The 27,814-nt window shown below is 53.6% G+C and overlaps 1 protein-coding gene across 27 annotated transcripts in view; it reads left to right on the top strand.

Annotated features, from left to right (window-relative positions):
- The window catches only part of TNS1 (tensin 1), a 222,287-nt gene that overhangs the window by 99,366 nt on the left and 95,107 nt on the right, over nt 1-27,814 (top strand). For 20 of the 27 annotated variants that reach the window (XM_019717741.2, XM_074312991.1, XM_074312995.1 and 17 more), the window contains 3 exons: nt 10,419-10,460; nt 23,279-23,320; nt 24,138-24,188. In XM_019717741.2, coding sequence (XP_019573300.2) covers nt 10,419-10,460; nt 23,279-23,320; nt 24,138-24,188 — 135 coding nt within the window. Of the gene's footprint in view, nt 1-2,456; nt 2,476-10,418; nt 10,461-17,432; nt 17,518-23,278; nt 23,321-24,137; nt 24,189-25,056; nt 25,213-27,814 lie in introns of those variants that run through there. The other 7 variants (XM_074313065.1, XM_019717734.2, XM_074313081.1 and 4 more) reach the window with 5 other exon arrangements.

The raw sequence follows: 27,814 nt of genomic DNA, 5'->3' as shown, positions 1-27,814 counted from the left end.
TTCGTGGGTTTCCTCCTGGCGCTTAGATTTTTTTCCCCTATGCATCCTTCTTGCTTTACTGTCATAGCACAGCTTAGGGCCAAAGACTTTTGTCTCTTATGGTTCTAAGCTAGGGACAGAAATTCTAGTGGGGAGTGAGGAGGGTGTGGTGTGCGTTCTCCCTCTGGGTGTAAGTTTTGGAAAAACAGATGGACTTGAATCCCAGTGAAATATTAGCCCTCTTCATACCTCCATTACAGCAGTCACTGAGCTCGTTTAGAATTCTCTGTTTATATGCCTACCTCCTCCACTGAGCTGCACGTGCCCCTCCTGGGCCAGGCTGTTCTTATCCATGTCGCTGCTTAGCTGGGACCCTGGCACCAAGGGCCCCACACTTGGTGGTGTTGAGTGAATGCATGCTCTCTTTTCCCATGCTGGTCACTTCCCCCTGCCCCTTCTCCCACTAGAACCTTCACCACAGACCACAGTCCTTTCTTTGACCAGATCCTTTTAGGAACTTCCTAGAAGCTATGCTGTCTGTGCTGGAGGTCATGTCACCCAGCCCCCAGCTTCAGAATCAATGGCCCTTCTCCAGGCAGGAAGAAGGGCTGGAGTTTCCCCTGTTCTTTGGATCTCAGGAGAAGGCAGTTCTGAAGTCTACATGTCGAACTGCCTGTCCACTTGTATGACAAAGGCCCTGCTTCCTCTGAGTTCTGCAGGCTGGACCCCGCAGTGTTGTCTGGCTTCTCTGCCTTCTTCTTGTATTCCCTGAAGCTCTTTCAGTAACCTCTTGTCTCTGCTCCTGGCCCCAGCTTAGAGCCTTTTCATGTCTCTCTTTGGTGGTAGCTGACTACTCCAGGCTGGCCTCCTGGCTTCCAGGCCTGCTCCTCGCCCAAGCCTTCTCTCGCTGGCTCTGGTGACACTGGGCTCCTCCCGGGCCCTGGGCGTTTGTCTCAGCCTGGGCCTCCAGGCCATGCACAGTATGGCCATAAATTGCCTTTCTGACCCGCTTTCTCCATTTTGCTGTGTGCGTCCTGGGCCTCTCTGTTCTCTTACCCTTGACATCTTCCCACCCACCCACCTCAGAGGCCATACCCTTCATGAAACTCTTTCTGTAGCACCCAATTTGGCAAGCTGATGTGGCCCTGGGCAGAGCTGAGGCTGGCAGTGCCACCAGAGTGGAAACCTGTTCCATTACTTACCAGTTGTGTGACCTTGGGTCTCATCTCCTTATCTGTAAAATGGGCTGATAGCCCCAACCTCAGAGTATACAATAGGGAATGAAAGCGAACTTGATTGTGGTTTTCTCTGGCTGGAGCAAGGGCTTTGAGACAGAGAGGTGAGGAATGGGACTGAAAGGAGAGCCACAGCCAGGTCCCTCAGGGCCATGAGGACCATATTAGGGCATCTGGACTTTATCCTATGGAGCTAGGAGCCATGGAGGACTTCAGGCAAAGGAGTGACATGACTGGATTTGCATTTTAGAAACAGTTCCCTGGCTGCGGAGCGCAGACTAGATTAGAGGGGCAGGGCTGAGGGCAAGGAGACGTATGTTAGGAAGCATTGCAATAATTGCCATGATTAAGGGGACCGGGGGTGAGGGGGCCTGGGAGAGATATTTGGGCAGAGACATTGTCCAGGCTTTGTGGGGTGGGGGAAGGAGGAGTCAAGGCGGACACTCTGGTTTCTATAATAGCTTAACAACCTTGGGTGGCCAGAGGTGGGGGAGTGGGGTGGTTGTCAGAGGCTGAGCCGGGGGCACCCAGGAGGCGGCATGGTGGGGGTGGGGCTGTGACTCCTGGACGTGGACCCGTGTCAAGCCCTGGTCCCAGCCGGGCCTTCTCGCCCCTGCTGGTGCTTCCCTGTGGCCTCATGAGCCCCAACCTTGTCTTGTGGCTATTGCCGGGCCCCTCTCAGACTCCTCACTTACAAATGCCAGGACCTGGCATTTGGTACAAGCTTGCTGAACTCCCCCTCTCTGATTCTCCTGCTCACTAGGGTTTCACTGGAACAGATCTGGCCTCACTGATTCTGGGTGTGTGGGTGTCACTCCTGAGCTGGGCCCTTGGGATCTCAGTTTGTGTTTGCGGGCAGGCAAATCTTCAGAGATGTTTTATAACCAGCTAGGCCTCCAGCGTGGGCCGATCTGGGAGCTGTCTAATGACATCTGCCAGAAGGGCTCTGAAGGGGACTATCTTCAGTAGGTGTGGCCCACTGATTCCGTAGCCTGCTCTGCTAAGCCCACCCCACCCCCTCTGCTGTTGCCAGGACCTTCTGGCTGAAGGTGGCTCTGAAACACCACATTCCTCCTGGCTCAAGAGGGGTGGGTACACTCAGCTCTCCCCTTGTGTAGGGTTGGGCTGCATGGGTCAGGGCTGCTGTGTGTGGGTGTGGCTAGAGTCAGAGGTGTTTGCCTGCAGAGAAACTTCCTGCCTGGAGAGCCTAGTGTTGAGTGTGTCGCGGGATCTAGGGGCTGGCAGTAGGCTGGAGCGGCCAGTGAGTGGGGCTTGAGAGGAGGGTCCCAGACAAGAGGGAGGAATGGGGAGAAGGGGGCTGCAGGAGTTTGGGGAGCAGGTTGATTGGGTCAGTGGTCCAAGAGGCCTGTGGCCCAGGGGGGATTTCAGGGAGGGGGAGGGGCTGGGGTCCTGGGTGCAGTGCCCAAGTTCGTCCTCTGGGACTCCTCTGTGTCTCATCTACTCCTGGTTCTGAGTTGGAGCCTTGCTGGGTTTGGGGAAGGGCTGGGCCCCCTTTCTGCCCCCAGCTGGGTCCCTAGCTCTGGAGGGGACTCTGGGCTGGGACATGCTTCTGCCCCTCCCCCCCCTCCCCAGCTCGAGGTGTCCCTGGGAACAGGCCCCTTCTTGCCTCCAGGAACTCGATGCACTTCCTTTCCTGATTCCGAATAGAACTCTATATAAGGGAAGGAAACAGCCAAGCAGGCGGAGAGCGAGCTCTGAGCTCCGGTGAATACGCAGCCTGGAAGGGAGGGCACAGGCCGAGGGAGGAAGTGGAGCCAGGACAGTGGTGGCTTCCTTCCCAGGACCCCCTGCCCAGAGCCTGACACCACCTGGGAGGCCAGCGTCTTGAGCCAGGCTGGGGTTCTGCCCCGTGGGCCCCTGGCTTTGGCCTTGCCCCCTCCGCCTCCCTCTGGATGATACCCCTTTGTAGCTGCCGGACTGCTGAGTGCCTTCCAGTCCTGAAGGGTGCAAACTCGCCTCCCACCTGGCTCCCAAGCCCACCCCTGGTCCCCTGTCTGGCCCACCCCCCCTGCACTTGCCTAGCTCACAGAGGCTGCTGGGGCTTTCTTCACTGGGGCCCAGTGGACCCGTAATGTGAACTCTGAGGTGATGGATTGTCCACAGATGACGGGTGTTTCTTTCCTCTGTCCTGGGGCAGTGCGGGCTGAATTCCTCTGGGGTCATTGTCTGTATTATTCCTGACACCCCTGGTGTCACCTCAATGACCAGGGCTCAGAAGATGGCTGTGTCCTGGTCACAGTTCCCTGAGTGTGGCCCAGAGTGTGAGCAGGCAGAGCTGTGGGCAGCATGGACCGCTCTGTGAAGGGCAGGAAGCGAAGTCCGGGACTCCCCACCCCGGGAGTGGGGGAGTGGTACCCTCCTCTGCCCCAGGGTGGGGGCAGGAGCGTAGAGGCTGGGGGGGGGGGGTCTGCCCAGATGTATGTTTTGTTGGGGTGGAGATGAAAGCACCTAGGTTTCAGGGCGCTGGACAGCCCCTTGTCTCTGAGCTTTGGGGCTCTGCCTCCCCTCTTTCTCCTTCCCCTCATGACTGTGAGTGTTACTGCACATGTTCTTGCCTTATAAGCGCCCCACCTTCACCTCCCCCCAAGTCACTCTCCTACTCAGGCACCTTCAGTGGTTCTTCAGTGCCAGCAGGGAAAGTGAATTCCTTTGCTGGGCATTCAGTGTCCCATGGTCCATCTGGGAAAGAGTTTGCGGCCCGGCTTCTTTCTTTATCTCCTTCAAGATGCCCTTTAGGGCTCTGTCTTCCTTCCCTTAGCCCACTCTGTGCCACAGCCAAAAGGGGTTCTTTGGACACGTGAAACGTTCCTACCTCCATGTCTTGTGCCTGGGATTATCTCCACTGGCAATGCCCTCTCAGTCTCCACCTTTCAAAGCCTTATCCTCATACCTACTTACACCAGGCTCTGAGCAAGGCGTCAGGGGTTCTCGACGAAAATGACTGATGTGCTTCTCGCCCTCACGGGGCTTACAAGGGGAGCGGGTGAGCCATACAGTAGATAAACGAAAGCAATGCGTCCTGGAGGCCTCACTCAGGTGCCCCCTCCTCCATGGAGTCTTCCTGGGTTCCCCCAAGTGCTCTCTGTGCTGTCATAGCTCCTGGCACATCTGCCCCAGTGTGTGCCTCGTCCAGCTGAGGAGGCAGGTGGCATGCTGGGAAAAGTGGGTCAGGCAGACCCAAGTGGCAGTCCTGGCACTATCCCTTGGTAGCTGTGCCATCTCGAATCGCACAGGATGAACCTGGGCTCCTGGGCTTGGGGTTTACTTACTTAGGCATCTCGTGGCTCTGGCAGGCAGTCTCAATGGTACCATTGCCTGAGCTCCTGTAAGATGAGATAAATGACCTACCTCAGGGGGGTCATGAAGAGTGAAGGGATAATATATACTGTGCTGGCAACAGTGAGTGTTGAAAACATTTTAGCAACTGCCACGTCTCCTTTTGCCATTGGGTAAGTTGCTTAACTTCTCTGAGCCTATTTACCTCAAAAACTTGTCAAGAATATTAAAAAAAAAATAATGTAGATAAAACACCCAGCTCAGTGATGCACAGTAGGTGCTCTCCAAATGCCAGTTTCCTTCTCTTCCATGCACCTTTTGGTGGCGTTCGAGGTGGGTGCTTGGAGTTGTTGGGGCAGGGATGTCAACAAGAAGTCTGGAAACAACCCAAGTGTCGGCGGACGGATGGATGGATAAACACAGTGTGGTATGCGCATGCAGTGGAACTGTATTCGGTTTGAAAGAGGAAGGCGACTCTGATACATGCAATAACATGAATGAATCTTGAAAACATTACGCTAAGGATTAGTTTGCTAGGATGGCCATGATCACGTACCACAGACTGGGTGGCGTCCACAACAGAAATGTGTTTTCTCACAGAGCTGAAGCCTGGAGGTCTCAGACCAAGGTGCTGACAGGTTTGGTTTCCTCCGAGGCCTCTCTCCTTGGCTTGCAGACGGCTGCCTCCTTGCTGTGTCCTCACATGGCGGTCCCTCTGTGTCTGCTTCCCTGGTGTCTCTCTGTGGGTCCTCACCTCTTTTATGAGGACACCAGTCAGATTGGATTAGGGCCCACCTGTGTGACCTCCTTTTAAACTTGTTTACCTCTTTAAAGGCCCTGTCTCTAAATACAGTCATATTCTGAGGTGCTGGGGGTTAGGACTTCAACGTGTGAATTTTGGGAGATACAATTCAGCCCATAACACAAAGTGAAAGAAGCCAGACATAAAAAAGCAAATGTTGTATGATTCCTCTTACATGAGGTATATAGAGTAGTCAAATTCATAGCGACACAAAGTACCTTCGAGGGACCAAGGGCTGGGGGAGAAGGGAATGGGGAGTTATTGTTTAATGGACATGGGGTTTCTGTTTGGGAAGATGAAAACATTCTGGATGTGGATAGTGGCGATGATTGTACAACACTGAATGTCCTTAATGCCACTGAATTGTACACTCAGAAATGGTTTAAATGGTCAATTTTATATTATGTATATCTTACCACCATTAAAAAAAAAAAGGACTAGCAAGAATTAGGGGGAAAAAGAGAACTTTTCTGCTCAGGATGGTATGCAATGCTGGATTCGGAGACTCAAGTGGTTCTAGTTTTGTCTGAGGGCAAGGCCGTCCTCTCCAGCTCCAGCGGCCAGAAGGACACGGGTGTGGGGAGGGCCAGACAAGTCTAGGAGTCTGGGGTTTTACGAAACCAAGGCTGAGACCTGAGGATGGGAGTCTCACCCAGCTGGGGACCAGGTCCTGTCACTTGCATGGCAGTGAGTTGATGGGAGGGGTGCTGGGCGAGTGCCTGGGTTTTCTCTTGCTCTGCCAAGAGCAGTGCCTGGAGACCATAGACCAAGATTTCACCTGCAGCTCGCCTCTTCCCAGCTGACTGACCCGGGGCAAGTGTCATGACCTCTTCGAGCCTCTGTTTCTTCATCTGTAAAATGGGAGCAATATTATTGAACCTGCAGATTGGAGGGTCTCAGAGAGATCACGCATATGGCAGGAATATCCCCCCTGCCTGGAGGATAGTAGGTGCGGAACAACTGGCAGTGATTTTTTACCCCTAGTGGTTATTACAGATGTCTTCCATCCTCAGGCCTTGAGTCACTTTCATTCTTTCCACAAATATTTAGTGTGCACCTACTGTGTGCTGGGACTAGTATGATGCTCCCTGCCTCGTGGCACTAGTTTTCTAGAGGGGGGAACAGATTATAGACAAAAAAACCAAACACATCTATAATTACAAATTGTAATTAGGTCTGTGAAGGAAAAGATGTGGGTATAGGAGAGAAAATAATACATTTGTGTGAGTGTGCATGTGTGTATGTGTGAGTGTGTGTGTATGTAATTTAAGAGTCAGGGAGGGACTCTCTGGGGTAGTGACATTTAAGCCAAAGCCAGAAGGATGGGAAAGACCCAGCTATGCTCACAGCTGGGCTAAGAGTATCTCAGGCAGAGGGAACAGCGTATGCAGAGGCCCTGAGGAAGAACAAAGCTAGGTGTTTGAAGGACTGAGAGGAGCCCACCCCTTTTGTGTGGCTGTGGGTCCTGGACAAAGGAGGGTGGGTAGAAAATGCCGGTAGAGAGGAGGGTAGGGGCCAGGTCATGCAGTGAGCTCTCTGCCTGGGCTGGCTGCATTCTGGTATTTTAGATCCTCATGTCCTGGGGTGGGAATGAGCTCCAAGGGTGTGCCCTGTTGTTGGCATTGTGCCCAGAGACCTTTGAAGTTCAGAAAATACTAATGAGTGGGGGCTGATGAATACCAGGCATCGGCCCTCGTCTGGGCCTGGTAATACTCACCTCCCAGCTGCACCCCCCAGCTCTTCACCTCGCGGGCTCTGGAGACAGACTGCTCTGCTGCAGTGGGCTCGGGCAAATCGTTACCCTTTCTGTGCCTTAGTTTCTTCATCTGTGAAACGGGAATAATAACAGTATCTACTCCCTACATTGTTTATTAGGATCACGTGAGTCCGAGGAAAGGGCTCTGGACAATGACAGACGCATACCTGCACTCCATAAGCTTTCTGTCCCTGTTGCGCATAGTTCTGTGGAAACTAGTGCTTACAGGAGAGTCAGCATAGAGGGCAGGAACATGTTTCTGTCTGGAGCCAGACTGCTGGGTTTGCATCCTGGCTCCTAAGTTTATTAACCTCTCTGTGCCTCAGTCGCCTCATCCACAAAATGGGCGGCTCAGGGTTGTTGGGAGAATTAGAGTTAATTTACCCAAAGTGTGAACTGAAGAACAGTGCCTGGCATATAGCAAGTGTGATGGGAGTATTTTCTGTGCTGCCTTTTTTTTCCCATTGTTGTTAGATTATTTTGGAGTGGAAATTCTCCCAACAACCCTGAGCTGCCCATTTTGTGGATGAGGCGACTGAGGCAAAAAGGTTAATATAAACTGAGGAGTGGAGTGCATCATGCCTGATTGGCCCTCAGTGTGTATATGGGTCGTTGGCGGTACACTCGCGGAGGAGGGTCACCTGAGGCTGAGTTCCTGGGTATGAGCCCTGTAGTCCTGTACTGCCAGCCCTGGGGACAGGAATGGATGTGAGGACTGGCACCGAGGACTCCTGCAGATACTCTGGAGTCTGCCCCCTAGCTTGGGTCCCCAAAGGGCAGTGGGAGTGGTCACTGCTGACACCAGGAGTGTGGGGCCATAGGGCATGGGCCACAAAGTGGCAGGGGGCCCTGGCTCTCCCTGGCACATTCCAGGCTCCTGAGAGGGTGGCCAGGGGCCAGGGTGCCGGAGGGAAGGAGAGAGCCTTTTAAGGAAACATTTCTCTGCTTAAAAAGAGAGAGGGGCGGGGCAGAGTTGGGGGGTGGTGGAAGAGAGAGAGAGAGAGAGAGAGAGAGAGAGAGAGAGAGAGAGAGAGAGAGACAAGAAACATGGAAACACACAACAAAGTTAGTGGGCTGGCTGGCTGGTGGGCCTGGAATACGTAGCTGTGGGTGCCAGGTAGTGGAGGCCACTGGGGGCACCCTGGCATCAGGTCCTCTGGCTGGGGGTCCATAGCTGTCCTTCAGATCTGAGTCCTTATGGGGTATCACCGTCTCGGGGTTAGGGAAGGGACCTGGGGTCGGGACGCCTGGGCCCCCATTCTTTCCACTGCCTTAGGGTGGTGCTGGGAGAGAGGGCTTCCTGAGCCTGTCTCTGAGTCTCTGAGGACACCTGTTCATTTTGCCTGTGCCTCAAATGTATTTGTAACCCCCCCCCCCAACTTTCACAACCCTAGTCCCAAATGGAGAGAGGAAACCCACCCTGTGTAACGAAGAAAGGAGCAGAGCAGGGCACTGTCCTGTGGATTGCGCCTGCTCCCACTCAGAGTCTGTGGGGCCCACGGGTGATAGCAGGAGTGGAGAGAAGAGACATTGGGAGCCTGGCCCCAGGACGTTGAAACCTACAAGCTCCAGAGTGAGGTCTGGGGCCGTGGGCTAAGAAGAGAGAGAGAAGAGGCCGCTGTTAGATTAAGGACTCCTGCCCTGGAGATGCCTGGTGGGGAGAGCCATGTCCCCTGTGGCTGAGCCCTTGTCTGGTGGGCAAGGCAGGCAGGCAGCCCTGCAGGCCACAGCCACCGCTGGGACCTTCCCTTCCTGCCCATCTCTTCTCCTGGCACCCTGCACCCTACCCCTGGTCACTGATACACTGTGTGAGCTTGGGCAAGTCGTTTCACCTCACTGCGTGCCTTGCACCTCAGCTGGAGGATAACAGTACCTACCTTATTGGGTTGTTACCAGGGGTAAAGCACTGATGCCAATGCCTGTCCTATAGTACATATTCAGGAAGTGTTAGATATTCTTGATTTTCTTTTTGGCCTTGTATGTGATTATCCCACCAGTCCTGGAATCATGTTGAGTACAGGGCAATAGACATTGAGACAACTCAGGCCTCTTGGCTGGAGAGTGGGCGGACAGGGAGCCTGTAGCATGAGTGGGTCAAGAGCCAGACATTCTAACTCCCAGCCTCTCCCCCTTCCAGAACTTAGGGCACATTGTCACGCGGGAGTTGTCCCTTCTGGGCTGGTGTGTCAAGCCAGGGGGTCCTTTGGGCTGGTCAGAGGACAGAAGGGGCCGGGTGGAAAGGAGGGCCTGGCTGTGGGTGGCCTCTGGCAATGGCCACCTCCAGCCAGGGCTATGGGCTGTCCCATCACTGCTCCACTGGGGTGGTGGCTGGGGCACGGTTGCCCACTGTCCCGGGAGGCAGCCACTCCCTCTTTGGTCATCCATGGCTTGTGCCCAGATACCCTTATGCCCCAGGGAGAGCCTCCCCCTTTGTCCCTCTGTGGGCCCTTGCCTGGTACTCGGGTCAGGAATTGGAGCCAAGATTGAGGTATGAGCTCCAAGAAAAACGTGTCCCAGCTAGAAAAAAGGAACACATTGAGTCTCTGATAAAGGCTGCTGCTAATTGTCAGGGTAGAGGTTTGGCTGCCCGGCTTGGCTGAGGGATGTTATCTTAGGGTAGGGAGCAATCCAGCCCTCCCTCCTTCTCCCCTCAGTCTGTCTGGAGGCCCCAATTGCCCCCCCACCTCACCCCCCCACACACACATTAGAGAGGAAGATGAGGATGATGATAAAATAATAGCTCACCACCCATAGAGGGTACTTGCAACTCTCAAGGCCTTACACATTTATTAGTGACGCAGGCAGCTTTCTTTGGAAGAGCTGGCAGGGGCCCTTCACCAACCTGTTTCCCACACGCTTTGGGAAACTGCCAGCTGTCTGTAGCTCTGACCTTTGGGTGAGACACCTTGGCATTGGGGAGAACAGAGGAGGTGACTTCCTTTTCTAGAGGTCTTAAACATGTTTTTAAAAAGTTTTAAACAAATCTTACCAGATTGCAGAAAATTTAGGAAATAGAGCAAAGAAAAAACACACCGTATTTTTATTACCTTTTAACCCGCTGGTCTTTGAGTGTCTGAGTTTTTTTTTTAATGGAATTTAAAAATTGTGATGTACATTTCATTTTTGCCTCCTGCTGCTCCTCCTCCCCACCAAGCATTGTTGCCTAAGCACTTTTCCATGTCGCCACATAGTCTTCCAATAACCCGCAAACTGGAGCGTGTCAATGTGTGTGAACTGATGGACGGGGTGTCTGGCATGGAGGTGGCGGCTGTGGAGTGATCTCAGGAGGCCCTGGTTTTCTGTGGGGATGAAAGATGCTAACCTTGCCCTTTCTCTGTTCTTCCCACAGGTGGCTGCCCCCTGCATTCCTCCATCCAACCATGAACTAGTGGTGAGTGACAGTCCGTTCCCTACCCTGCCAGCCCCTCCTCCCCTGTTTCCTTTGTTCCCAGCTGCAGCTTACTTTAGACCCAAGCATGCTGGTAGCCCCCAAGGGTGCTGGGCGATTAGGTAAGGGGAAGGAGGGGGCCATATCCCGAAGCTGAAGCCGGACTGGGGGGAAATGAGTCATGAGGTCCCTTCTGATGGGTTGCAGGGCCTCCGATTTCAATCTGGAGACTAAAGTCCTTGGAAAAAACCCATAAAAGGGCATCTCGGCCAGCCTTTAGGCCTGGCCAGGTGCCTGTTGTCCTGGGGCTTACAGGACCAGGGGATGGCATCTCCTTCCATCCGCCTGGTCCAGGGTCAGATGCCCTTCCGCTGAAGGCAGGGGGATGGATGGCATGACCCACAGAATTCATCTACCTGGGAAGTTGCTCACATTCAGGTGGTCTGTTCCATTTCCAAGTTTTTTTGGCTGACTCTGCTTTCCTGCTCTCTCTCCAGGACCCCACTCTTCCCTTCCTGCCCCAGTCTAGCTACTAGGAAAGCATGGGCGGGGGCCGGGCTCCTTTGAGTTGTGGGCTGTGGAGAGCGGTCTGCTCCAGACTGATCCCAGCTGCGCTAATTGGAATCTTGGGAGCTTTCCCTCCATGCCCTCTCACTGCCTTCTTACCCTTCAGAGGTCCCTCCTGCTCTCTACCCACCACTGGAGGAAGGCAGGGCCCTGGAGGCTGGAGGGGAAGGGGTCGAAATGTGTGCAGGTGTGTGCGTTTGCACGTGTGCATGTGGGGAGGTGTATCTTGGAGGGCCCGTGTGGGCACAACCTGATCTGCTGGTGCAGAGGGGCTGGTGGTGACACATGTGGGTGGGTTCTGGGGGAGGGGGCAAGGATGTCATGGGGCCCAGGCAGTTGCAGGTGTCCTCACACCTGTGTGGTGACCTGCTCAGCCTGGATACTGGAATCTCATTCAGGCCACCTGATCTCCTCTCCTCCAACACACATTTGCCACGTGGCAATGGGCCAGTTTTGCCCTCTTTGTGGGCCTCAGTTTCCCTTTCTGTCGAAGACAGGGATTGAACTAGTTGCTCAAAAGGTCTTTTCAGTGCAGATACGCATTCCCTCCATTCAGGGTCGCTAATGGAAAAAAATAATGTGTTAGTGCTTGTGACTTTTAGATGCCACATGAACCCAGAGCAGTGCCACTGCTCTCTGCCCTCCCGTCTAGGCCCTGCCGAGCTGTTTCCCTTCTTTGCAGGGGCCCTTCCTCCCTTGTCTTACTGGGCTCAAACCCTTCTGGGCTGCAGCTCTGCCCAGCTGTGCTGCTCCAGATGTCGGGTGTTATTCGCACAGAGCTCAGTTGAAGGTCATCTGACAACAGTGGGGGTGAGGGCCGGGTGCTTCGGGGATGAGGCCGGAGTGCAGGCCTGGCTAGGAGCTGCCAGTGACAAATCTCTCTGGGATTTCGGAAGGACACCCTTGGAAGGCTGGCAGGAGGGGTGAGGCAGGGTGAGTGGACAGCTCATCGTTCCAACCCAAGTGCCACTTCGCCCCTGAGAACACAATGTCCTTGGCTGGTCTAGGATCGCGGGGGGTTTGGGGTTTAGGGATCTCCAGGCAGAAGGCAGCTGTCTGGCTGCCCGGAGCCTCATGAGCTTCGTTTACATGAGGAGGGTCAGGGACTGGGGCAAAGTGAATAGGTTGCCATTCCAGCTGGTGGGATTGCAGTCAGCACCAGAAGGGGCTCCTGCCTGAGCGACTTCATGGACTCTTGCCATCTCTGTGACATGCCGCACCTGTGCAGGGATCCTGTCCTTCACGGAGGTGACACCAGATTGTGCTTTTTCAGAACCATCCCCAGCAGTGGTCAAGCGCCTGGGAGTTAGACCACCTCCCTCTGCGTCCGCGTTCTCCTGTCCCTGGGCGTGTGACCTTGGACACATTGCTTAACATCTCTGGACCTCACTTTCCTCTCTGCAGATTGGGAGTTAGTAATAGGACCTACCTTGGAAGGTGAAGAGACTAAAAGGAGCAAATTAACCCATTGAATTCATCTGGATTCGGAACCCTCCAATGGCTGCCCACCTCACTTGGAATAAAAGCCCCAGGTTCTTTCACTGGACTGCACAACCCTACAGGACAGGTTTCCTCTCTGACCTCATCTCCTTCGAGAAGATCTCTCCCTCACTTACTCTGCTCCAGCCACCTGGCCTCTTGCTGGTCTTTGAACATTACCAGGCAAGATGCTGCCTCAGGACCTTTGTATTTGCTGCTCCCTCTGCCTGGAATACTTCCCTCCTCGCCCTGCCCAGCAGTTACCTGAAGGACTCTTTCCCTCCCCCAGGTCTTACTCAAGTGTCAGCATTTCCCTTCCCTTAGCAACTCTATCTCCCTTCCTTTTTTTCTTTGCGCCCGCCCCGCCCCTCCGGCCCCCCCCCCCCCGGCCCCCCTGAATGCATCACTGTCTGATATGGTATGGTCTTACTTGCTTATCTTGTTTAAGAGGCTCCCCTTACACCAGCATGTAAACTCCATAATGACAAGGGATTTTTATCTCTTGTGTTCATTGCTATATCCCCACTGTCTGGCATACAGTAGGTACTCAATGCATGTTCGTTGAATGTCTGGAAGAAAGGCATTCAGCTGGATGCCTGGTGCAGATTAGGGGCTCAATAAACAGGGCAGCTCTGCTGTTGCTCTTATTCCTTGCTGATAGGTGATGGGGGTCTATTAAGAGGGCGGGGCCTCCAGCTGGGAGCTCTGTGTTGTCCCTGGGGAATGGGAAAGTGGCCCAGGGGAAACCAGGAGAAAGTTTGGCTCCCCCCAGAGAGCACTGAGCACCTGTTTCCTCACAGCGGGTGAGGCAAGTGCTCTGAGCAGGTTCACAAGAGGGAGGAAAGGGCGGGCTGTATTTTTCCTTCCTTTTCCATTCTCTGCCTACCCTTCAGCCTCTGTGGGGCTGGTCTCTGCCTTCCCTGCCCCCTCCCTCTTGCCTCACACTGTGTGTGTGTGTGTCTGTCTGTGTTATGTTTTCTCTATGTCCCCAGCTCACCCATCTTGCTTAAATCCGACCCCCCTGGTATCAAGACCATCATCCTTGGGCACAGGATTTTGGCCTAGTGTCCAAACACATTTTCCTGCCTGTGCCAGGCCAGCCAGGGCAAAGTGGCTTAATCTTCAACCCATGTTTTCATCTTACTTAACAGATGTAGCCCAAGACCTTGGGTGGAAGGGTCCTAGGGTCCACTGGTGGGGGCAGGATGGAGAGGGGAGAGGCCTTGTTTGCTATGGACACTCCTGATTCTTGGAAAGAGCTGAAGCAGCTTTTCTCAACTTCTGAAAAATAAGAGTCAAAAGGAATTTCCCTAGGGTGATAGCCAAATGGAGTGACCACCGAGGTCGGCCGGATGTTGAACCTTTCTGCACATGCAGCCTGGCATCCAGGGGCCCTGGGCAGGAGAGACAGGCCAGCCCCGTGGAGAAGGCTTGAAATGTCCTTGTGAATCTAAAGTCAGGGTGGGAGCCTGTGGAGGAAGAGGTGCCTGGGGAATGGGAATGCCAGCTTGGTTTCTCTTATAATAGTAATCAGAGCAATAGGAAAAATTAGCCCTTGTGTGGAACTTTCTATTTGCCCACCTTCATTCTGAAAGTTTTACACAAAAAAACTCACGTATTCTTCACAACAGCGCAGTGAGGCAGCTGCTGTGATTATCCAGCATCACAGGGGACCGGAGGCCTAAGGCCGCAGAGATACTCAGTGGGAACCTGGGATTTTGACTCAGCTGTCTGGCACCTCCCACGAATAATGACAAATGATGACAAACGTCACTCTCACTTTTCAAAGCCCTTCCCTTGACACTGGGCCATGGAGCCCATGGTAACTTGTGGTGAAGTGTGAAGTCCGGGCAGGTGTGAACCCATCCTGGGTGGGTGGGAGGAGCACGTTGTGTGGAAGAGCAAACAGGCTCCGAAAGGCTAGGTGACTGGTTCACAGTCATGTGGCGATGGCTGGGGCCGGGACTGGGTCAGGAGTGGGGTTTTGGAATCCTGGTTCTGCTTTCTTCCCAGGCACCCTCTATGCTTGCTGCTAATGTAAATACCTGATGTTGCCAGGTGGACGTCTTCTGGATTTCTTCTAAACAGCACCAGCCAGAAGTGTACCTAGCAAGCTGTTCTCTTTGCCAGTGGGCCTGGGATTTTGGGGAGGGTCTCTCCATCCCTCTGTCTGCCATCCATTCTACTAACAAACATTTCCTGAGCACCCACCTGGTGCCAGACACTTTTCATGATGGGGCTGCATGCAAGGCCCTTTCCTACCAGAGTGCCAGGCCTTCTAGAAGGCAGGTGGGCATGGATCAGGCTTAGAGCCACAGGAGTGAGAGGACTTTAGATGCTATCTAGTCAAATCCTGCTCTTTTTCAGATGAGGAAACTGAGGCCCCAAGATGTTTAAAATCTAATTAATTTTTTTACTGTGGTAAAATATGCATAACATAAATTTACTGTCTTAACCATTTTTGAGAATACGGTGAGTGGTATTAAGTACAGTCATATCACTGTGCAACCATCACCACCGCCACCTCTAGAACTCTTATAAAAACAAAAACCTCTGTACTGATTAAACTTCCTCTCCCGCTCCCCCTGGCAACCACCATGCTACTTTCTATCTCTGAAGTTGATGACTCTGAGTACCTCATATAAGTGAGATAGTACAATATTTGGTCACTCGTGACTGGGCTATTTCACTTAGCATAATAACCTCAAGCTTCGTGTGTCAGAATTTCCTTCCTTTTTAAGGCTGAGTAATATTCCATTGGATGTGTATATAACAGTTTGCTTATCCGTTCACCTGTTAGTGGTCACTGGGTTACTTACACAATTTAACTATTGCAAATAATACTGCTATGAACATGGGTGTGTAACTACATCTTTGAGTTTCTACTTTCAATTCTTTTGAGTTTATGCCCGGAAGTGGAAATGCTGGATTATATGGTAGTTCTGTTTCTGATTTTTTTGAGGAGCTGCCATACTGTTTCTCACAGTGGCTGTATCATTTTATATTCCCACGAATAGTGTACAAGGTCCTAATTTTTCTAGATCCTTGCTAAAATTCTTTCTTTCTTCTTTCTTTCTTTCTTTCTTTCTTTCTTTCTTTCTTTCTTTCTTTCTTTCTTTCTTTCTTTCTTTCTTTCTTTCTTTCTTTCTTTCCTTCCTCCCTTCCTCCCTTCCTCCCTTCCTCCCTTTCTTTCTTTCGTTCTTCCTCCTCCCTCCCTCCTCCCTCCCTCCTCCCTCCCTCCCTCCCTCCCTTCCCTTCCTTTCCTTTCCTTCCTTCTTTCTTTTTTTGTTGGTGATAGTAGGTATCCTAATGGGTATGAGGTTTTCAAATGACTTTCCCAAGGTGTCCTAGTGTCAGATTTGGGCGAGAAGTCACCATACTGCCTCATGGAAGAAGAGAGGCTGTGATGTTAATTAACCCCTCAACCCTGGCACTGCCATCATAGAAAATGGCTAGGGGTCACTTTAGTTAGTTTGAGCTCCAGTCCCTGATGAATTTCATTCTAGAGTACAGGGTGGGCCATGGGTGGCCATCTTTGGGAGCTTCTGGGAAATGGAGCAATGCCAGGAGACAAGAGCCCTAGAGAGCCTTGATTTTCAAAGGAGAGAGCCAACTCTGGGCATTGCCTTCCAAAGAAGACCCCCAGAGTGGTGAGGGGGTTGGAAATCCCAGTTTGTGCAGTAGCTAGAGCAGCTTAGTCTGGAGAAGGAAAATAAGGGGCAGGTGCAGAATGGGAGTGAGAACATGTTGAAGGACAAATGGGCTTATTTTCTGTTGCTCCCCAAAGCAGAGCCTGGTAGGTGGAGGTTCTTACAGAGAGCAGGAGACCTGGGTGTAAAGGAAAGCTCCCTAACACGTAAAGTGGCCCAACAGGCCTGTCTGGGGGAGTTGCTGTCCGTCACTGGAGCACATACTTGCCAACCCCTGTTAGGAGTAAGTGGGTGCTGATGGAAAGTTGCTTCCCTGGGGAGACTTTGGGTGGACGTCCTCAGGGCCCGTTGAAGTCCTGCTGTCAGGCTGGGCTGTGAAAGGGCACGGTCCCTGGACGTCAGGGCATCCATGAATGTGCTGACCACCTCCTGTATCCCCCTCACTGGGAGAGGTCCCAGTTGCGTGAAGAGCCTTGCCCTCAGGGGACCATGCTCAGTGGGAAAGAGACAGCTATACTGTGGAAAGTAATTAGTGCCTGACTCAGGGGTTCTGACCGGAGTTAGCCTTAGGGTGCAGGGAAGGAAGCAATCAGTTGTGCTGTGATGGTGGAGGAAGTCTGCCTCCAAGTCCAGTTTAGAATTTGAGCAAGAGAAAGAGAGGAGGGAAGAAGGAGAAGGGGCCTTCCAGAAAGTGGCAGGGCTGAAACAGAGATGGGGGAGGGCCTTAGTACAAATTAGCAAGCCTAATGGGGGCTGGGCCAAATCCAGTGCCCTTGCTGGGGGTCAGGCAATGTTGGGGGGGAGGGCAGGCAATGTTGTCTTACTTTGGTGGCTCTGGTTGGGCTGCTGGTGAGAGCAGCCAGAGTGTGGAAACAGAGGTGGGAACGAGTATGGCGTGCATGGTGGGCAGCGAGGAGGTGTGAGCAGAGGCTGCAGGTAGAGGAGAAAGGGAAACGCAGTGGAGTCCACCCCAGGAGGAAGGGGCCACATAAAAGAGGAGTCCAAAAGTCAAGTTGGAGAACTTGATCTTGAAGAGCCAAGCACTGAGAGCCATCATGAGTCCTTGAGTGGGGAAGTGACCCAAAGCTGGGTTTGAGAGCCGGGAGTCGGCTGTTAGCTGTGGGATGTGGCTCGTTGGTGCGGGTGCTGCCAGGAGGAGGGCTAGGAAGACCAAATAAGGCTGGTGCAGGTGCTCAGCGTGGGGGGGGGGGTGGAGAGGATTTGGGCAAGGGCAGCCAGAGGGGCCTGGAGGAAGGCACAACAGAAGCAGACTCCCAGTAACCTGGCTGATGAGGAGAACAGACCCAGTGGGGAGCCTGGCAGGAGGGGGCGAGAAATATCCCAGCCTGGCTGAGGCCAGACTGGTGAGTGGGTGTGAGCTGGGGGGTGGGGGTGTCCGAAGTTGCCTAGCCTCCGCCGGGAGTTGGATGCTGGGACCCTCAGGGTGAATTGAGGAAGGCCTGAGGACAGGAGTGGGCTTGCCCAGGCCCCTCCCCAGTGTGTGTGTGTGTGTGGGGGGGGGAGGGCGGGGGGGAGGGTGCAGGGAAAAGCAGGCATCACATTCCATTTAATCACATCCAGCTTGTTCTTTTTCTCTGGTGGCCTCTGCCTGCCTGGGAGAGGATGTGGCCCCTGCAGCAACTTCACCCAAACACTCAGGGGACCCAGGCTGCCGGTTTCCCCTCCCACCCTGGCCAGGCCCAGCCCTCTGCTCTGCGCCCTCCCTCCTGCGCCTGACTCTCATGCTCCCGTCAGCAACCCCTTCTCAGGATGGTGGGAAATAGCATGTGGTGAGGGGTGAACACAGGCTTTGCGGTGTAGACCTGGGCTTGTATGGAGCTAGCCAACCACCCCGGAAACTCAGTTTCCTCATTTGGTTCAAAGTGCTCCTCCTGCTGCTGCTGCTGCCACTGCTGTAGTTATTTTTGTTATCTGTTGATAGTCCCCCTAGGCAGGCTATGGGGTGTATAATGTGCCATCCCTGCCACACCCCCTCTAAGTGCCCAGTAAATGGCACTTCCCTGCCTTTCTTTTTTGCTTTCAGCCCCCTCCCTTCATCTGCTTAGGGTTCTATTTTTGGAACAAGCGAGCCTGGAATAACTTGCTCTGGGTCCTGGGGCTGAGGACATCCCAGCCCCCATGGCCCTGCCCACCAGCTCCCTTCCCTTCCTCATAGGCAGTGCTGCCCGTGACCTCATAGTTCGTCGCCATGGCAGTAGATGTGATGTCACGGGGTCTTTTTGGCATGAAAAACTGCCTGGATTCCAGGCCTCCCAGGGGGCAAGAGTGGGGAATGCTGGAGGGGTGGAAAGGGGGAGGGTGTGAGGAATTTCTGGACGGAATGTTCCTCTGGAGGCTGAGTCTACATTCTGCGCCAGCCCCCCTCCCCCCAGCCCCTGGCTTGGGCACCTCCCCCCATCCTCTATGGCCCTCTGCCTTTTCCTCCCTCCAAAACAGCTGCCCACAGATACATTTTTTCCCAGCCCACCCTCCCTGCAGGCCACCAACATGTCCTACTGTGTGAAACTCCAGGCAGTCGTCCCAGCCACCCCAACCTCTGCAGAATGGCTCCTCCTGGGGCCCACGCAGTTGGCGGTGGGCATGGGGAGGGGTTGCATGTCCTTTTTTGGAAAAACAAACTGAGAAAAGGATGTACAGCGTCCCTTATCCATCCTGTGGTTTACAACCCCTCACATTCAGGAAGTTCTCTCTGATGTCTGGTCTCAGTCTCTCCTACTGCAGTGCATTTCCTCCTCTTCCTATGGAAGTGCATTGAAGACATCTCTTTCTCCTCAGGACCTGAGGCAGTCAGTCTTTAAGTCACAGAAAGCTTGTTCCCGATAGGAGGGCAGTTGATTTAAGTTGAATGAAGATCTTCCCCAGGGAGAGGAGACAGAGCGTGAGGGCATGCAAAGAGCAGCGTTCAAATACCAGCTCTCCTACCTGCCGACGAGCTGTGTAATCCTGCGCAAGTTATTTAATCTCACGGACCCTCAGTCTCCTCACCTGTAAAATGGGGTACTGCTGACGTTGAGCACATTGGTTATGAGGGTGCTTGTGAGGAGAGATGCTCATGAAGGTGAAGAGCCGAATGCTGTGCCCAGGGCTGCATCAGCACTTAATGGGGAGTTGTTAGTGCATTAACATTATGAAAAGGCATCTCTAGGCCAAGGCCAGGAAGAGGCAGGCCACTAGGCAGCCAGGGTGCAAGATACGAGGAGACATTGCTCTCAGGATTGTGTGGGCACACTTTCAGCAAATTGAGAATGAATGCTTCCTTGAGTTTCCTGCCCGTAGCGTCTCATCCCAGTCCCTGCCTTGCTCCAGACTCCAGGGTTCAGATCTTAGAGCAGAGTGATCCACGAAGAGCAAGGCTTGGCTGTCCGGTGCCGCCAGGTCCAAACTCTGCCACCTGTGCCTGAGCTGCATTCGAGTTGTCCTGCTTGGGGGCAAGGACATTCTGGAAGACCCCTGGTGAGGCTGTGGTCAGCTGCTGTCAGCTTTGGAGAGACTGGGTCCTTAAGATCCAGGTTTGTCCTGGGACTGGGCAGTGGGTGGGCTCCATTTGCTCTGTCCTTATGCAGCTGAATCTCAGGGGGGAAGGAACAGAAGACCCATCAGGGACCCTGAAGTGCCCAGCTGACCTTGCCAACAGGCTGGCTGGGGACTGGCTGAGGGGCAGCGAGGTGAGCTCAGCGGTGAGCTCTACAAGATCTGATGCCAACCTCCTGCCATGAACCTCACTCTGAGAGGCTGGGCGAGTCATACCTCTCTGCGCTTCAGTTTCCCCATCTGTGAAATGGGGAGGGAGGAGATGGAATCTGTAGTCCCTCCCAGAGCTGATGTTCTGAGGAATGGTGTACAAGGATGGGTGTGGGGAATGTGTGTGTGTATATGTGAGTGTGTGTGTGTCTGCATGCTTAAGGTAGGGTGACATCTGAGGCCTAGTGGGGCTCTACTGGCCCTTACAGCTCTGGGGCTGCCACCACAGCTCTGGTGGCCTGGGAGCTTTCCTACAGCATACCCAGACCTCCCTGCGGGGCCTGGGGCAGGGTGGCCTCAGGAGAGATCCACCCTCATGTTACCAGTCCCTTGCTTTTTTCATTCCCATTTGTCCCAGAGCTGGCAGGGCCTGGGAAAACAGAGAAGCAGGACTTCAGTCCCTGGAGGGCTAGGGTAGAGGAGAGGGGTGGGGAGCACAGCATGCATACTGGGCCGTGTTTGCAAACACTGCAGGAAAACACTGGGTGTTTAGGTCAGGAGGGGTTTTTGGAAATTTTTAGCTCCTCAGAAAGCATCTCGACCAGTAAGTTGAAGGCATCTGATGGCTGGCAAGTGTCTTCCTGTGGCCGGCCTCCAGCTGGCACTGGGGAAGGGGTGGGGGCCAAAGGGACGGTGTTCAGATGATTGCTGGCAGGGAGAGAAGTTTCTCTTGCACTGCTGAGGCCTGTGGTTTCTAATATTGACTCGGACTCCCTGGTCAGCTTCGTGCCAGACCTGGGAGGGGTGGGGCAGGAGGGTCACGGTGGGGCAGGGTGGGCCTGGGGAGGGGCTGGGCCTGGGGAGTATGGGGTGGAGACGACAGATAACTGCTAGCATTTACTGAGAGCCTTCTGAGTGCCAGGTCCTGTTCGAAGTGCTTTGTGCTGCCATGTGTTTGATTCTCACAACACAGTGCCATGCAGTGCTGTTGAGGAGCAGAAAGGACGACGTGTGTGACCTGCTTAAGGTCACACAGTTAGCAATAGAGCGAGCGAGGATGTGACCCCAGCGATACGGATGCTGTTTGCTGAGACCAGTGCTTCTCAAAGTGTTATCCCTTGACCTGGAAACCTGTTAGAAATGCACATTCTCGGGTCTCGCCCGAGGTCTACTGGATCAACCCTTTGGGGAAGGGCCAGCATTTGTGTGTCAACACAGTCGATTCCAAGGCGCACTCAAGGTCAAGGCCCCCTGGCTCACACTCTGCTCTGTGGGGAGTCAGACTCGAGGCCTCCGAAAAGGCTGACGAGGGCTCTTCAGGGCCTGTAATGGCCTGGGACAGGCACTTCCTCCCCAACTTCTCCATCTCACCCCAGTTCTATCCTTTCTGACCCACCCAGTCCAGGGAGGCTGGTTCAGCAGAGTGAAGAGTGAAGGCTTTGAAGTTGGGGGTGCTGGGTTCAGATCTCAGTTCTGTGGTGTGGACTGTGCGCATGGAAGGTCCCTGTGATCTGCCCTTCAGGAGGGCTCCTCCTCCCCTCGGGGGCCAGAGAAGAGGCAGTTCTCCAGCCCACGGGCTCTCTCCACGGGAGTGTTACAGAGCCCCAGACCAGAAGAGGCAGGCGGGGGTCAGAGGGCCACATTTCCTCGTGGGCTTATTTGCCCCCTGCCCAGTGGCATGTAGCTCAGGAGCTGGGGCTCTGGGAAGTGTCTGGGTGAGGATTAGGGCTGCGCTTGGAGGGGGAAAAATGTGGTATCTGTACTCCTCTAGAGCCCTCCTCAGACTCCAGGTGAGCCGACCTGGGGGCTGGGGGGTGGCTGATGCCCCTCCCCACCTCCTACCCCGATCCTGGATGCTGTCCTCCTTCATCCATTCCAAACTGAGTTGGCCCTGAACTACTCAGGAGGTTTCATCCCCTGCAAGGAAGTTTTGGCCTCAGCCTCTGGTCTTCTAGGCAGTCGGGGTAAAGTCTGGGCCATTTCCAGAAAGAACGCCATTGCCTTCAGCTTAGCCGACTTTCTTCCTCCATGCCCGTCTTTGCCCAGTTGTCCCCCCTGGGGCCAGAACCTTTCAGAGGTCAGTCTGTCCATCCCCCTGTCTTCAGACACAGACAGCTCACTCCTCAGGCCCCGGGGATGGGATTGAGGCAGGCATTACCTATTTTGAGACACTCTGTCTTAACCGGGTCCACGCTTATCTTGCCAAAGGCTTGCTTCATGACCTTGCCTGTCGTACTCGTGTCCTTCTGTGTGGCTCAAGGGCCCCTTCACCCACTTTGCCGAGTTGGAAACGGAACCCTAGAGTCTGTGGTCAGGAGGTAGCCTAGAATGGGGTTTCTCTCCTGTTTTGGGGGAGCCCTAGGAGCCCACTTTTCAGGATGCCTTTAGCAGGAAGCACTTCTGCTGGTCTGGGAAGGGGAAGGGTGGCAGCAGGGTGAGGGAAAGGATCAGTCCACAGGTGTTTATTGATGGCCTGCGATCCATAAATCACAGTCCCTGGCATGAGGAATATGGCAACTGCGTTGAAAAACTGTTGCTTTGAATCTGGTTTGGAGGCAGGTGGGCTAAGAATCACAAATAAAACAATAGTTGGGGAATAAGACATGATCCCATGATGAGCTTATTCATATGCTAAGGACCAGATAAGTGGCATAGACAGCAAGGCTTATTGGAGTTCAGGTGGGAGAGAGAATTCTCCTTGCTGTGGTGTTCAGGGAGGGCTTCATGGAGGAGGAAAGCTTGTAGGAAAAGAGGGGAAACGGTTTCACAAGCATATGCTTGGATGTGGGAGTAAGCAAGGGGGTCTAGGGTGATCTGGATGGAGCAGAGCTTTAGGGCATGAAAATTGAGGTCTGCAAAGGGGCGGGGCCAATGGTGGGGGGCTTTGAAAGTCCACTGAAGATTTAGGACTCTGGTAGGCCTCTCACTCTGGCTGCTGCGATTTTACACAAAGAGCAAGAAACGCAGAGCCCAAGGTGAGGCTCAAATCATGTTGTCCCCATTAGCAGTCCACGACTTTGGGCCACTCATTTAACTTTTGCTAATCTGTAAAGTGGGGCTCAAAAGTGATAAAAGTACCTGTTTCACTGGGTTCCTGTGAATAAATGATCTGGTGTCAGTGAAAATGCCAGTCATGGAGGAACAAGAGTGACTATTACTTTCTCCTTGTTCCTTTTTGAGGGGTCGGTGACTGAGGCAGAGGCCTGGGTTAGGTTTGTCAAGCTGGATGTTTCTAGTACCTATAGGATGTTTTTCATTTTCCAAACTGTGTCTCCCAAGCTTGGGACAACCAGGTGACGTCTGAGTCTTGGGTTGGCGTCATGTCCTGCCTCAGGAGGCATGCTGCCCCTCACGGCCACCAGCCCCGGAGAGAACCAATCCAGGGATGTTTCTCCTCACACTGTTTTCTCCCTTTCTCCGCAGCCCATCAACACTGAGAGTGTACCAAAGAATGTAGTGGACACGGTGAGTGACAGTAGGCGGAGTGGGGTGGGGGTGGGGGGGAACAATCTGGGGAGGCTGGAAAGAGGAAGATGCATTTGGGGAAAGTGAACAGTTGTGTTTGGGGACATCCTTCTGGAGTAGATTTGGGGAACTTGGGGGAAGTGGTGGGGACATGGGTGACTTTGCAAGCAGGGCAGCTGACCAGTCTTTGTTCAGAAATGGATTGCTGAGGAACTAGGCAGGCAGACGGAGCAGGAGAGGCAGGGGTGGGAGTGGAGAGGGGGAGGTCAGTGGTTAAATGTGGGCCTCTTTATTAAATATGTAGAAAGTGAGGAAGCCAGGCAGATCTTTCCAAACATCTTTCTGACTTAGCAGAGGCAATTTCCTCCAGGCTGCATGGAGGAGGAAGGGAAGAAAGTGGGTGGGTCCTGCAGTAGGGAAACCGAGGTTTGCAGCTGAGAGGTGTCTCCTGGCAATGGCCCACACGAAATAATGGGCTTGGAGATGGAGGCCTTGGGTTGAAATCCTAACTCCTCCAAACTTCTAATTGGGTGGCTGTAGACAAATCTAGGGCCTATCTGTGCCTCAGTTTTCTAATTTGCAAAATGGGAATAATAATATCTCCCATAAGAGTGGTTATGAGACACAGAAGAGGGTTTGGTTAGCTCTGAGGCACCTTTAGTGGGGAAAAAAAAGTGAAGCAAACAACCAAGTCCCTCCAGACCCTTCTGCCAACCCCCTCACCCCCACCCCTACTAAACTCAGCAGGTGAAACACCTGGTGCCTATTGACTGCTTTCCTTGACTCCCCTCTCTGACTGCCTTGTTTCTGTCTCCAGGGAGAAGGAGCCTTCCGGGGTGGAAACACACGGAAAAGCCTTGAGGAAGACGTAAGTGTTTGAAGGGGGCAGAGAAGGATGTGGCTGGGCACCTGGTGCCCAGAGGGAATGGTGGTGGGTGGGTGATAACTCTCTCCTGTCTTAGTTGGTGGGGTGTCCCTTCCTCCTCTGCAGAAGGGCACGTGGGGGTTTCCCAGCTCTGTTGCTGAGCAGGGGAGGAGGGGATGCAGTGGTGAGCAGCCCCCAGCTACTTCCATACTGAGCTGCAGTCTTGGCCTTGACCTCCAGCTCAGCTGGATCCAGAGCACATTTGCCCATCGCTTTGCTCTGTGAGTTTGTCACCAAGGTAAGGGCAAGGAGGATGGGCAACCCTGTAGCAAGAGGGACTAAGGAGAGATGAAGAGGGACCCCTGAGCCCTTGGAAAGTCATCAGAACTAGGGGAACCGCAGGCTCCGCTCCTTTGGAGAGAGGTCTTTGAAAATGGCAGAATCGTCTGTGTGGCTTAAGAGCCATTGATTCAGGAGGAAGCTGAAAGGTGGGACAAGCTGTCCCACCGTGCTCCTCCTCCCACCAATTTTTGGTGGAAGTCAATGAGCAAATTCCTTTACTGAAAGGATCCCAGAGGAGGGCAGAGGGGCTCTCCCAGAACCCTGCTGTGAGCAATGCGTGTGTCTGGGCTTGCGCTTACACCCCCGGGGCAGACACCTGACAGAGCTGGGCCCTGCTCTCTCTTCCCCAGTCTTCTCTGACAATTTGCCCCTCGGCTGGCCTCTCCATCCTTGTCCGCTCTGATCTGCAGAGGAACAGGGAGTGGTTTTGGCGGTTGGCACAGGGGGAGCTGTTGATGGCATGAGGCCCTATCATCTGACAGCTGCCTGACCCATGGTGGGGAGGGCCCCAGAGGGAGGTGCTGGGGCAGCAGGAGGCAGCTCCTGCAGGCGGCCGGCCTCACTTCTGTGGCGAGCCCGCTGCCACTGCCATTGCCACACTGCCCTGGGGCAGCCCTGCACGACGGTGTCCTCCAGGAGGGGCAGGGACATGCCTCTCAAACTAGTGGGGAAGCCTCTGTTCAAGGTATGAGTGGGGCACCGCACTGGGGAGGGGCCGTTTTCCAAGCGTGTGATGTTTCTGGGTGCAGGGGAGAAATTAATCTTTCGTGTACCTACTGCTGAGGATTAAATGGCTCCATGCACACAAAGCATGTACTATATGCTCAGTAAATGTGAGCTTTTCTTATTACTGTTATTTTGACTGAGGGCCAGGAGCTGGGCTGGGTATTTTTTGATCCCCATGACATCCCCTATGGCAGATGCTATGGCCCCATTTTGTAGATGTGTAAACAGAGGCTTGGCAGAGCTCAATGACTCAATGAACGCCTTTTTTTTTTTTTACCTCTTTTTGGGACCACTGCTTGGATCTGGTGTTACCCAGGATGCCTAACCCTTGGCTGGGGACAGGGTGATGCTGTGTGAACCAAGCCTTTTAGCCAATGGTTTGGACACTCTTTATTAGTCAAGTCCTAGAGCTGCTGCTCCCATAACCCCAGCCTGGGCCAGACAGATCCTATAAGGTAAACCTGCAGTAAGAGAGAGTGAAGTTAGACATCACGAAGAACTTTTTGACATGAGGGTGTGTCCTCTTGGTCCTGGGGAAGAAAAAGGTGGCCATTTAGTTGGGACTGGAGGTTTATTTTTAGGAGAAAGTGTTGATCTAGGATGAATATGTGTGTGTCAGGGATGGGTAAGGGCTAAGCAGATTCCAGAATGGCCTATGTACTACAAAAGAGAGGAAACCCAATTTTTAAGGCTCCCAGACACCTATTCCAGGTTGGGTGATCCTGGGTCATGGAGTCAGTCCCCTGCCAGCCGGTAGGCTCTCCTGCAGTCTGCCCCAGGTGAGGGGACCCATTTTCGTGGCGGCATGATTGAAATCCTGGGCCTGCTGTTGTGAGAATGTGCCTGTTTGTTGAGCTGTTTTCCTGTATCTGGCCTGCGGCCCAGGACTCACAGGGCAGGAATAGCCATTTTCCTCTGCCGGGTTGGTGTGTAGCGGAGTTTGTGGATGGTGTGCTGTGTCGCACTTTGTTTTGGAAAAATCCAGGCTGGTGGGCAGGAAGGAGAGAGGAAGGGGTGTGGCTGGAGGGGCTGGTGTGGGGGTGGAGGGGGTGGCCATAGACCCAGAGGAGGTGTAGGAATGGGGATGGGCCCCTGACGTAGGTCGGTCACCAATCTCTGGCTGCCTGACATGGCCCCCTGGTGTTGCTTACAGACCCTCCTCTCAACTGTGCCCCCTGGGGACTGGGGTTCAGGAAACAGCTTTTCTTTTGGTTTAGAGCTGTTGTGTTTGGTCTGTGGGCCTCAAAGGAAGGCAGGACTCTTCCCACACAGTCATTGCTCTAAACCAACCCCACCCAAGTGCTGGCCTTCCCGCTCTTTGCTGTACAGCGGCGGGGAGAAGGCGGATAACAGAGCCGAGGGCCATAGTCCTTGAGCGCTCAGCAATGCCTGAGTGGTGACCAGCAGTGAGGACCAGGCGAAAAGAGTTAGCTGAATCTACAGTAGGAAGGGCAAGAGTTAGATACAAGGAGAAACTTCCTGATAGTAAGAGAAGTAAGACCCTGTGTGGAGGAGGCTGTGGAGTTTCCTTTTGTGGTGTCCTTTCAGCAAAGGAAAGACTATTTTTGTGACGATGATAGGGGGGAGTTCTTCTTGGTGCCCAGGGAGTTGGATCAAAAGTCTTCTTATTGATCTACGGCTGGGGAGGGGCTGGAAAGAAGTTCAAAACCATGTGGGTAAAGGGCTTTGAGAGCCTCCGAGAGAAAAAGAATGACATTACAGGCAGACAGAGAGCTTATTTTTCTTTTTCAAATAAAACATTTGTAGTACTCTTTGCATAGCCCTCTGGTAGTTTTCCCTAAGGGTTCCAAGTGGAGCAGGTAAATCATGTGAAAGCACATGGGACTGGGCTGGACCCATTTTACAGATGGGTCAGTGAGACCAAGGGGCTTCTTCTCACAGGGCTCCATTGATGAGTACCTTTCTTTATAGAATATAAGCTCTCTGAGGTCAGGGACTTCTCCTCCTCTGGTCCCTGGTGCCGAGAACATTGCCAGGCACGCAGCCGGTGGCACTCAGTGAAGGTTTACTGCGTGAGGGAATGAGCACGATGCTGGGTGGCAGGGATGACCACATCTCTTCACTGACTCCAAGCCCTCTTGAAAAAGGCCTGCATGATGAGGCACGCTGGATGGCGCCGTCTCCAGCTTAGCCTTGTGTGTGAGGTCACCTGTGTTTTTTGGAGCATTCGGTTGTGTTTGCTCACCCCTACCCCACCCCCAGCCCATTTGCGGTTTTCTGGTTCTCCCTGTGGCTCTGTGTCCACCAACACTCAGACGTGTCACCCGTGCATGTCTGCTTTCTGCCAGCGAGTGTCACATGCCCCCAAACTTTGCGGAAAACAGGAAGCCCCGTCAGTTAGAGGGCAGCCCAGTGATTCATCATGGGATGACCATCCAGCTGTTCGTCCCCATACTCTGTGGTGGGGTCACTGTCCAGGGCAGCTTCCTCCTCTGCCTCCCCTTCCCTGGCCGGTCTGGTGGAACAGAGCGGGCTTGGACTTTGTCTTATCACCTCTGGAGGCGGCATGGCCAGACTCGATCGAGGCCAAGTTTTTATTT

The sequence above is a fragment of the Rhinolophus sinicus genome, linkage group LG01, assembly GCF_036562045.2.
Source record: "Rhinolophus sinicus isolate RSC01 linkage group LG01, ASM3656204v1, whole genome shotgun sequence".
Taxonomy (NCBI): Eukaryota; Metazoa; Chordata; class Mammalia; order Chiroptera; family Rhinolophidae; genus Rhinolophus; species Rhinolophus sinicus.
This window is presented reverse-complemented; position numbering and strand designations above follow the sequence as displayed.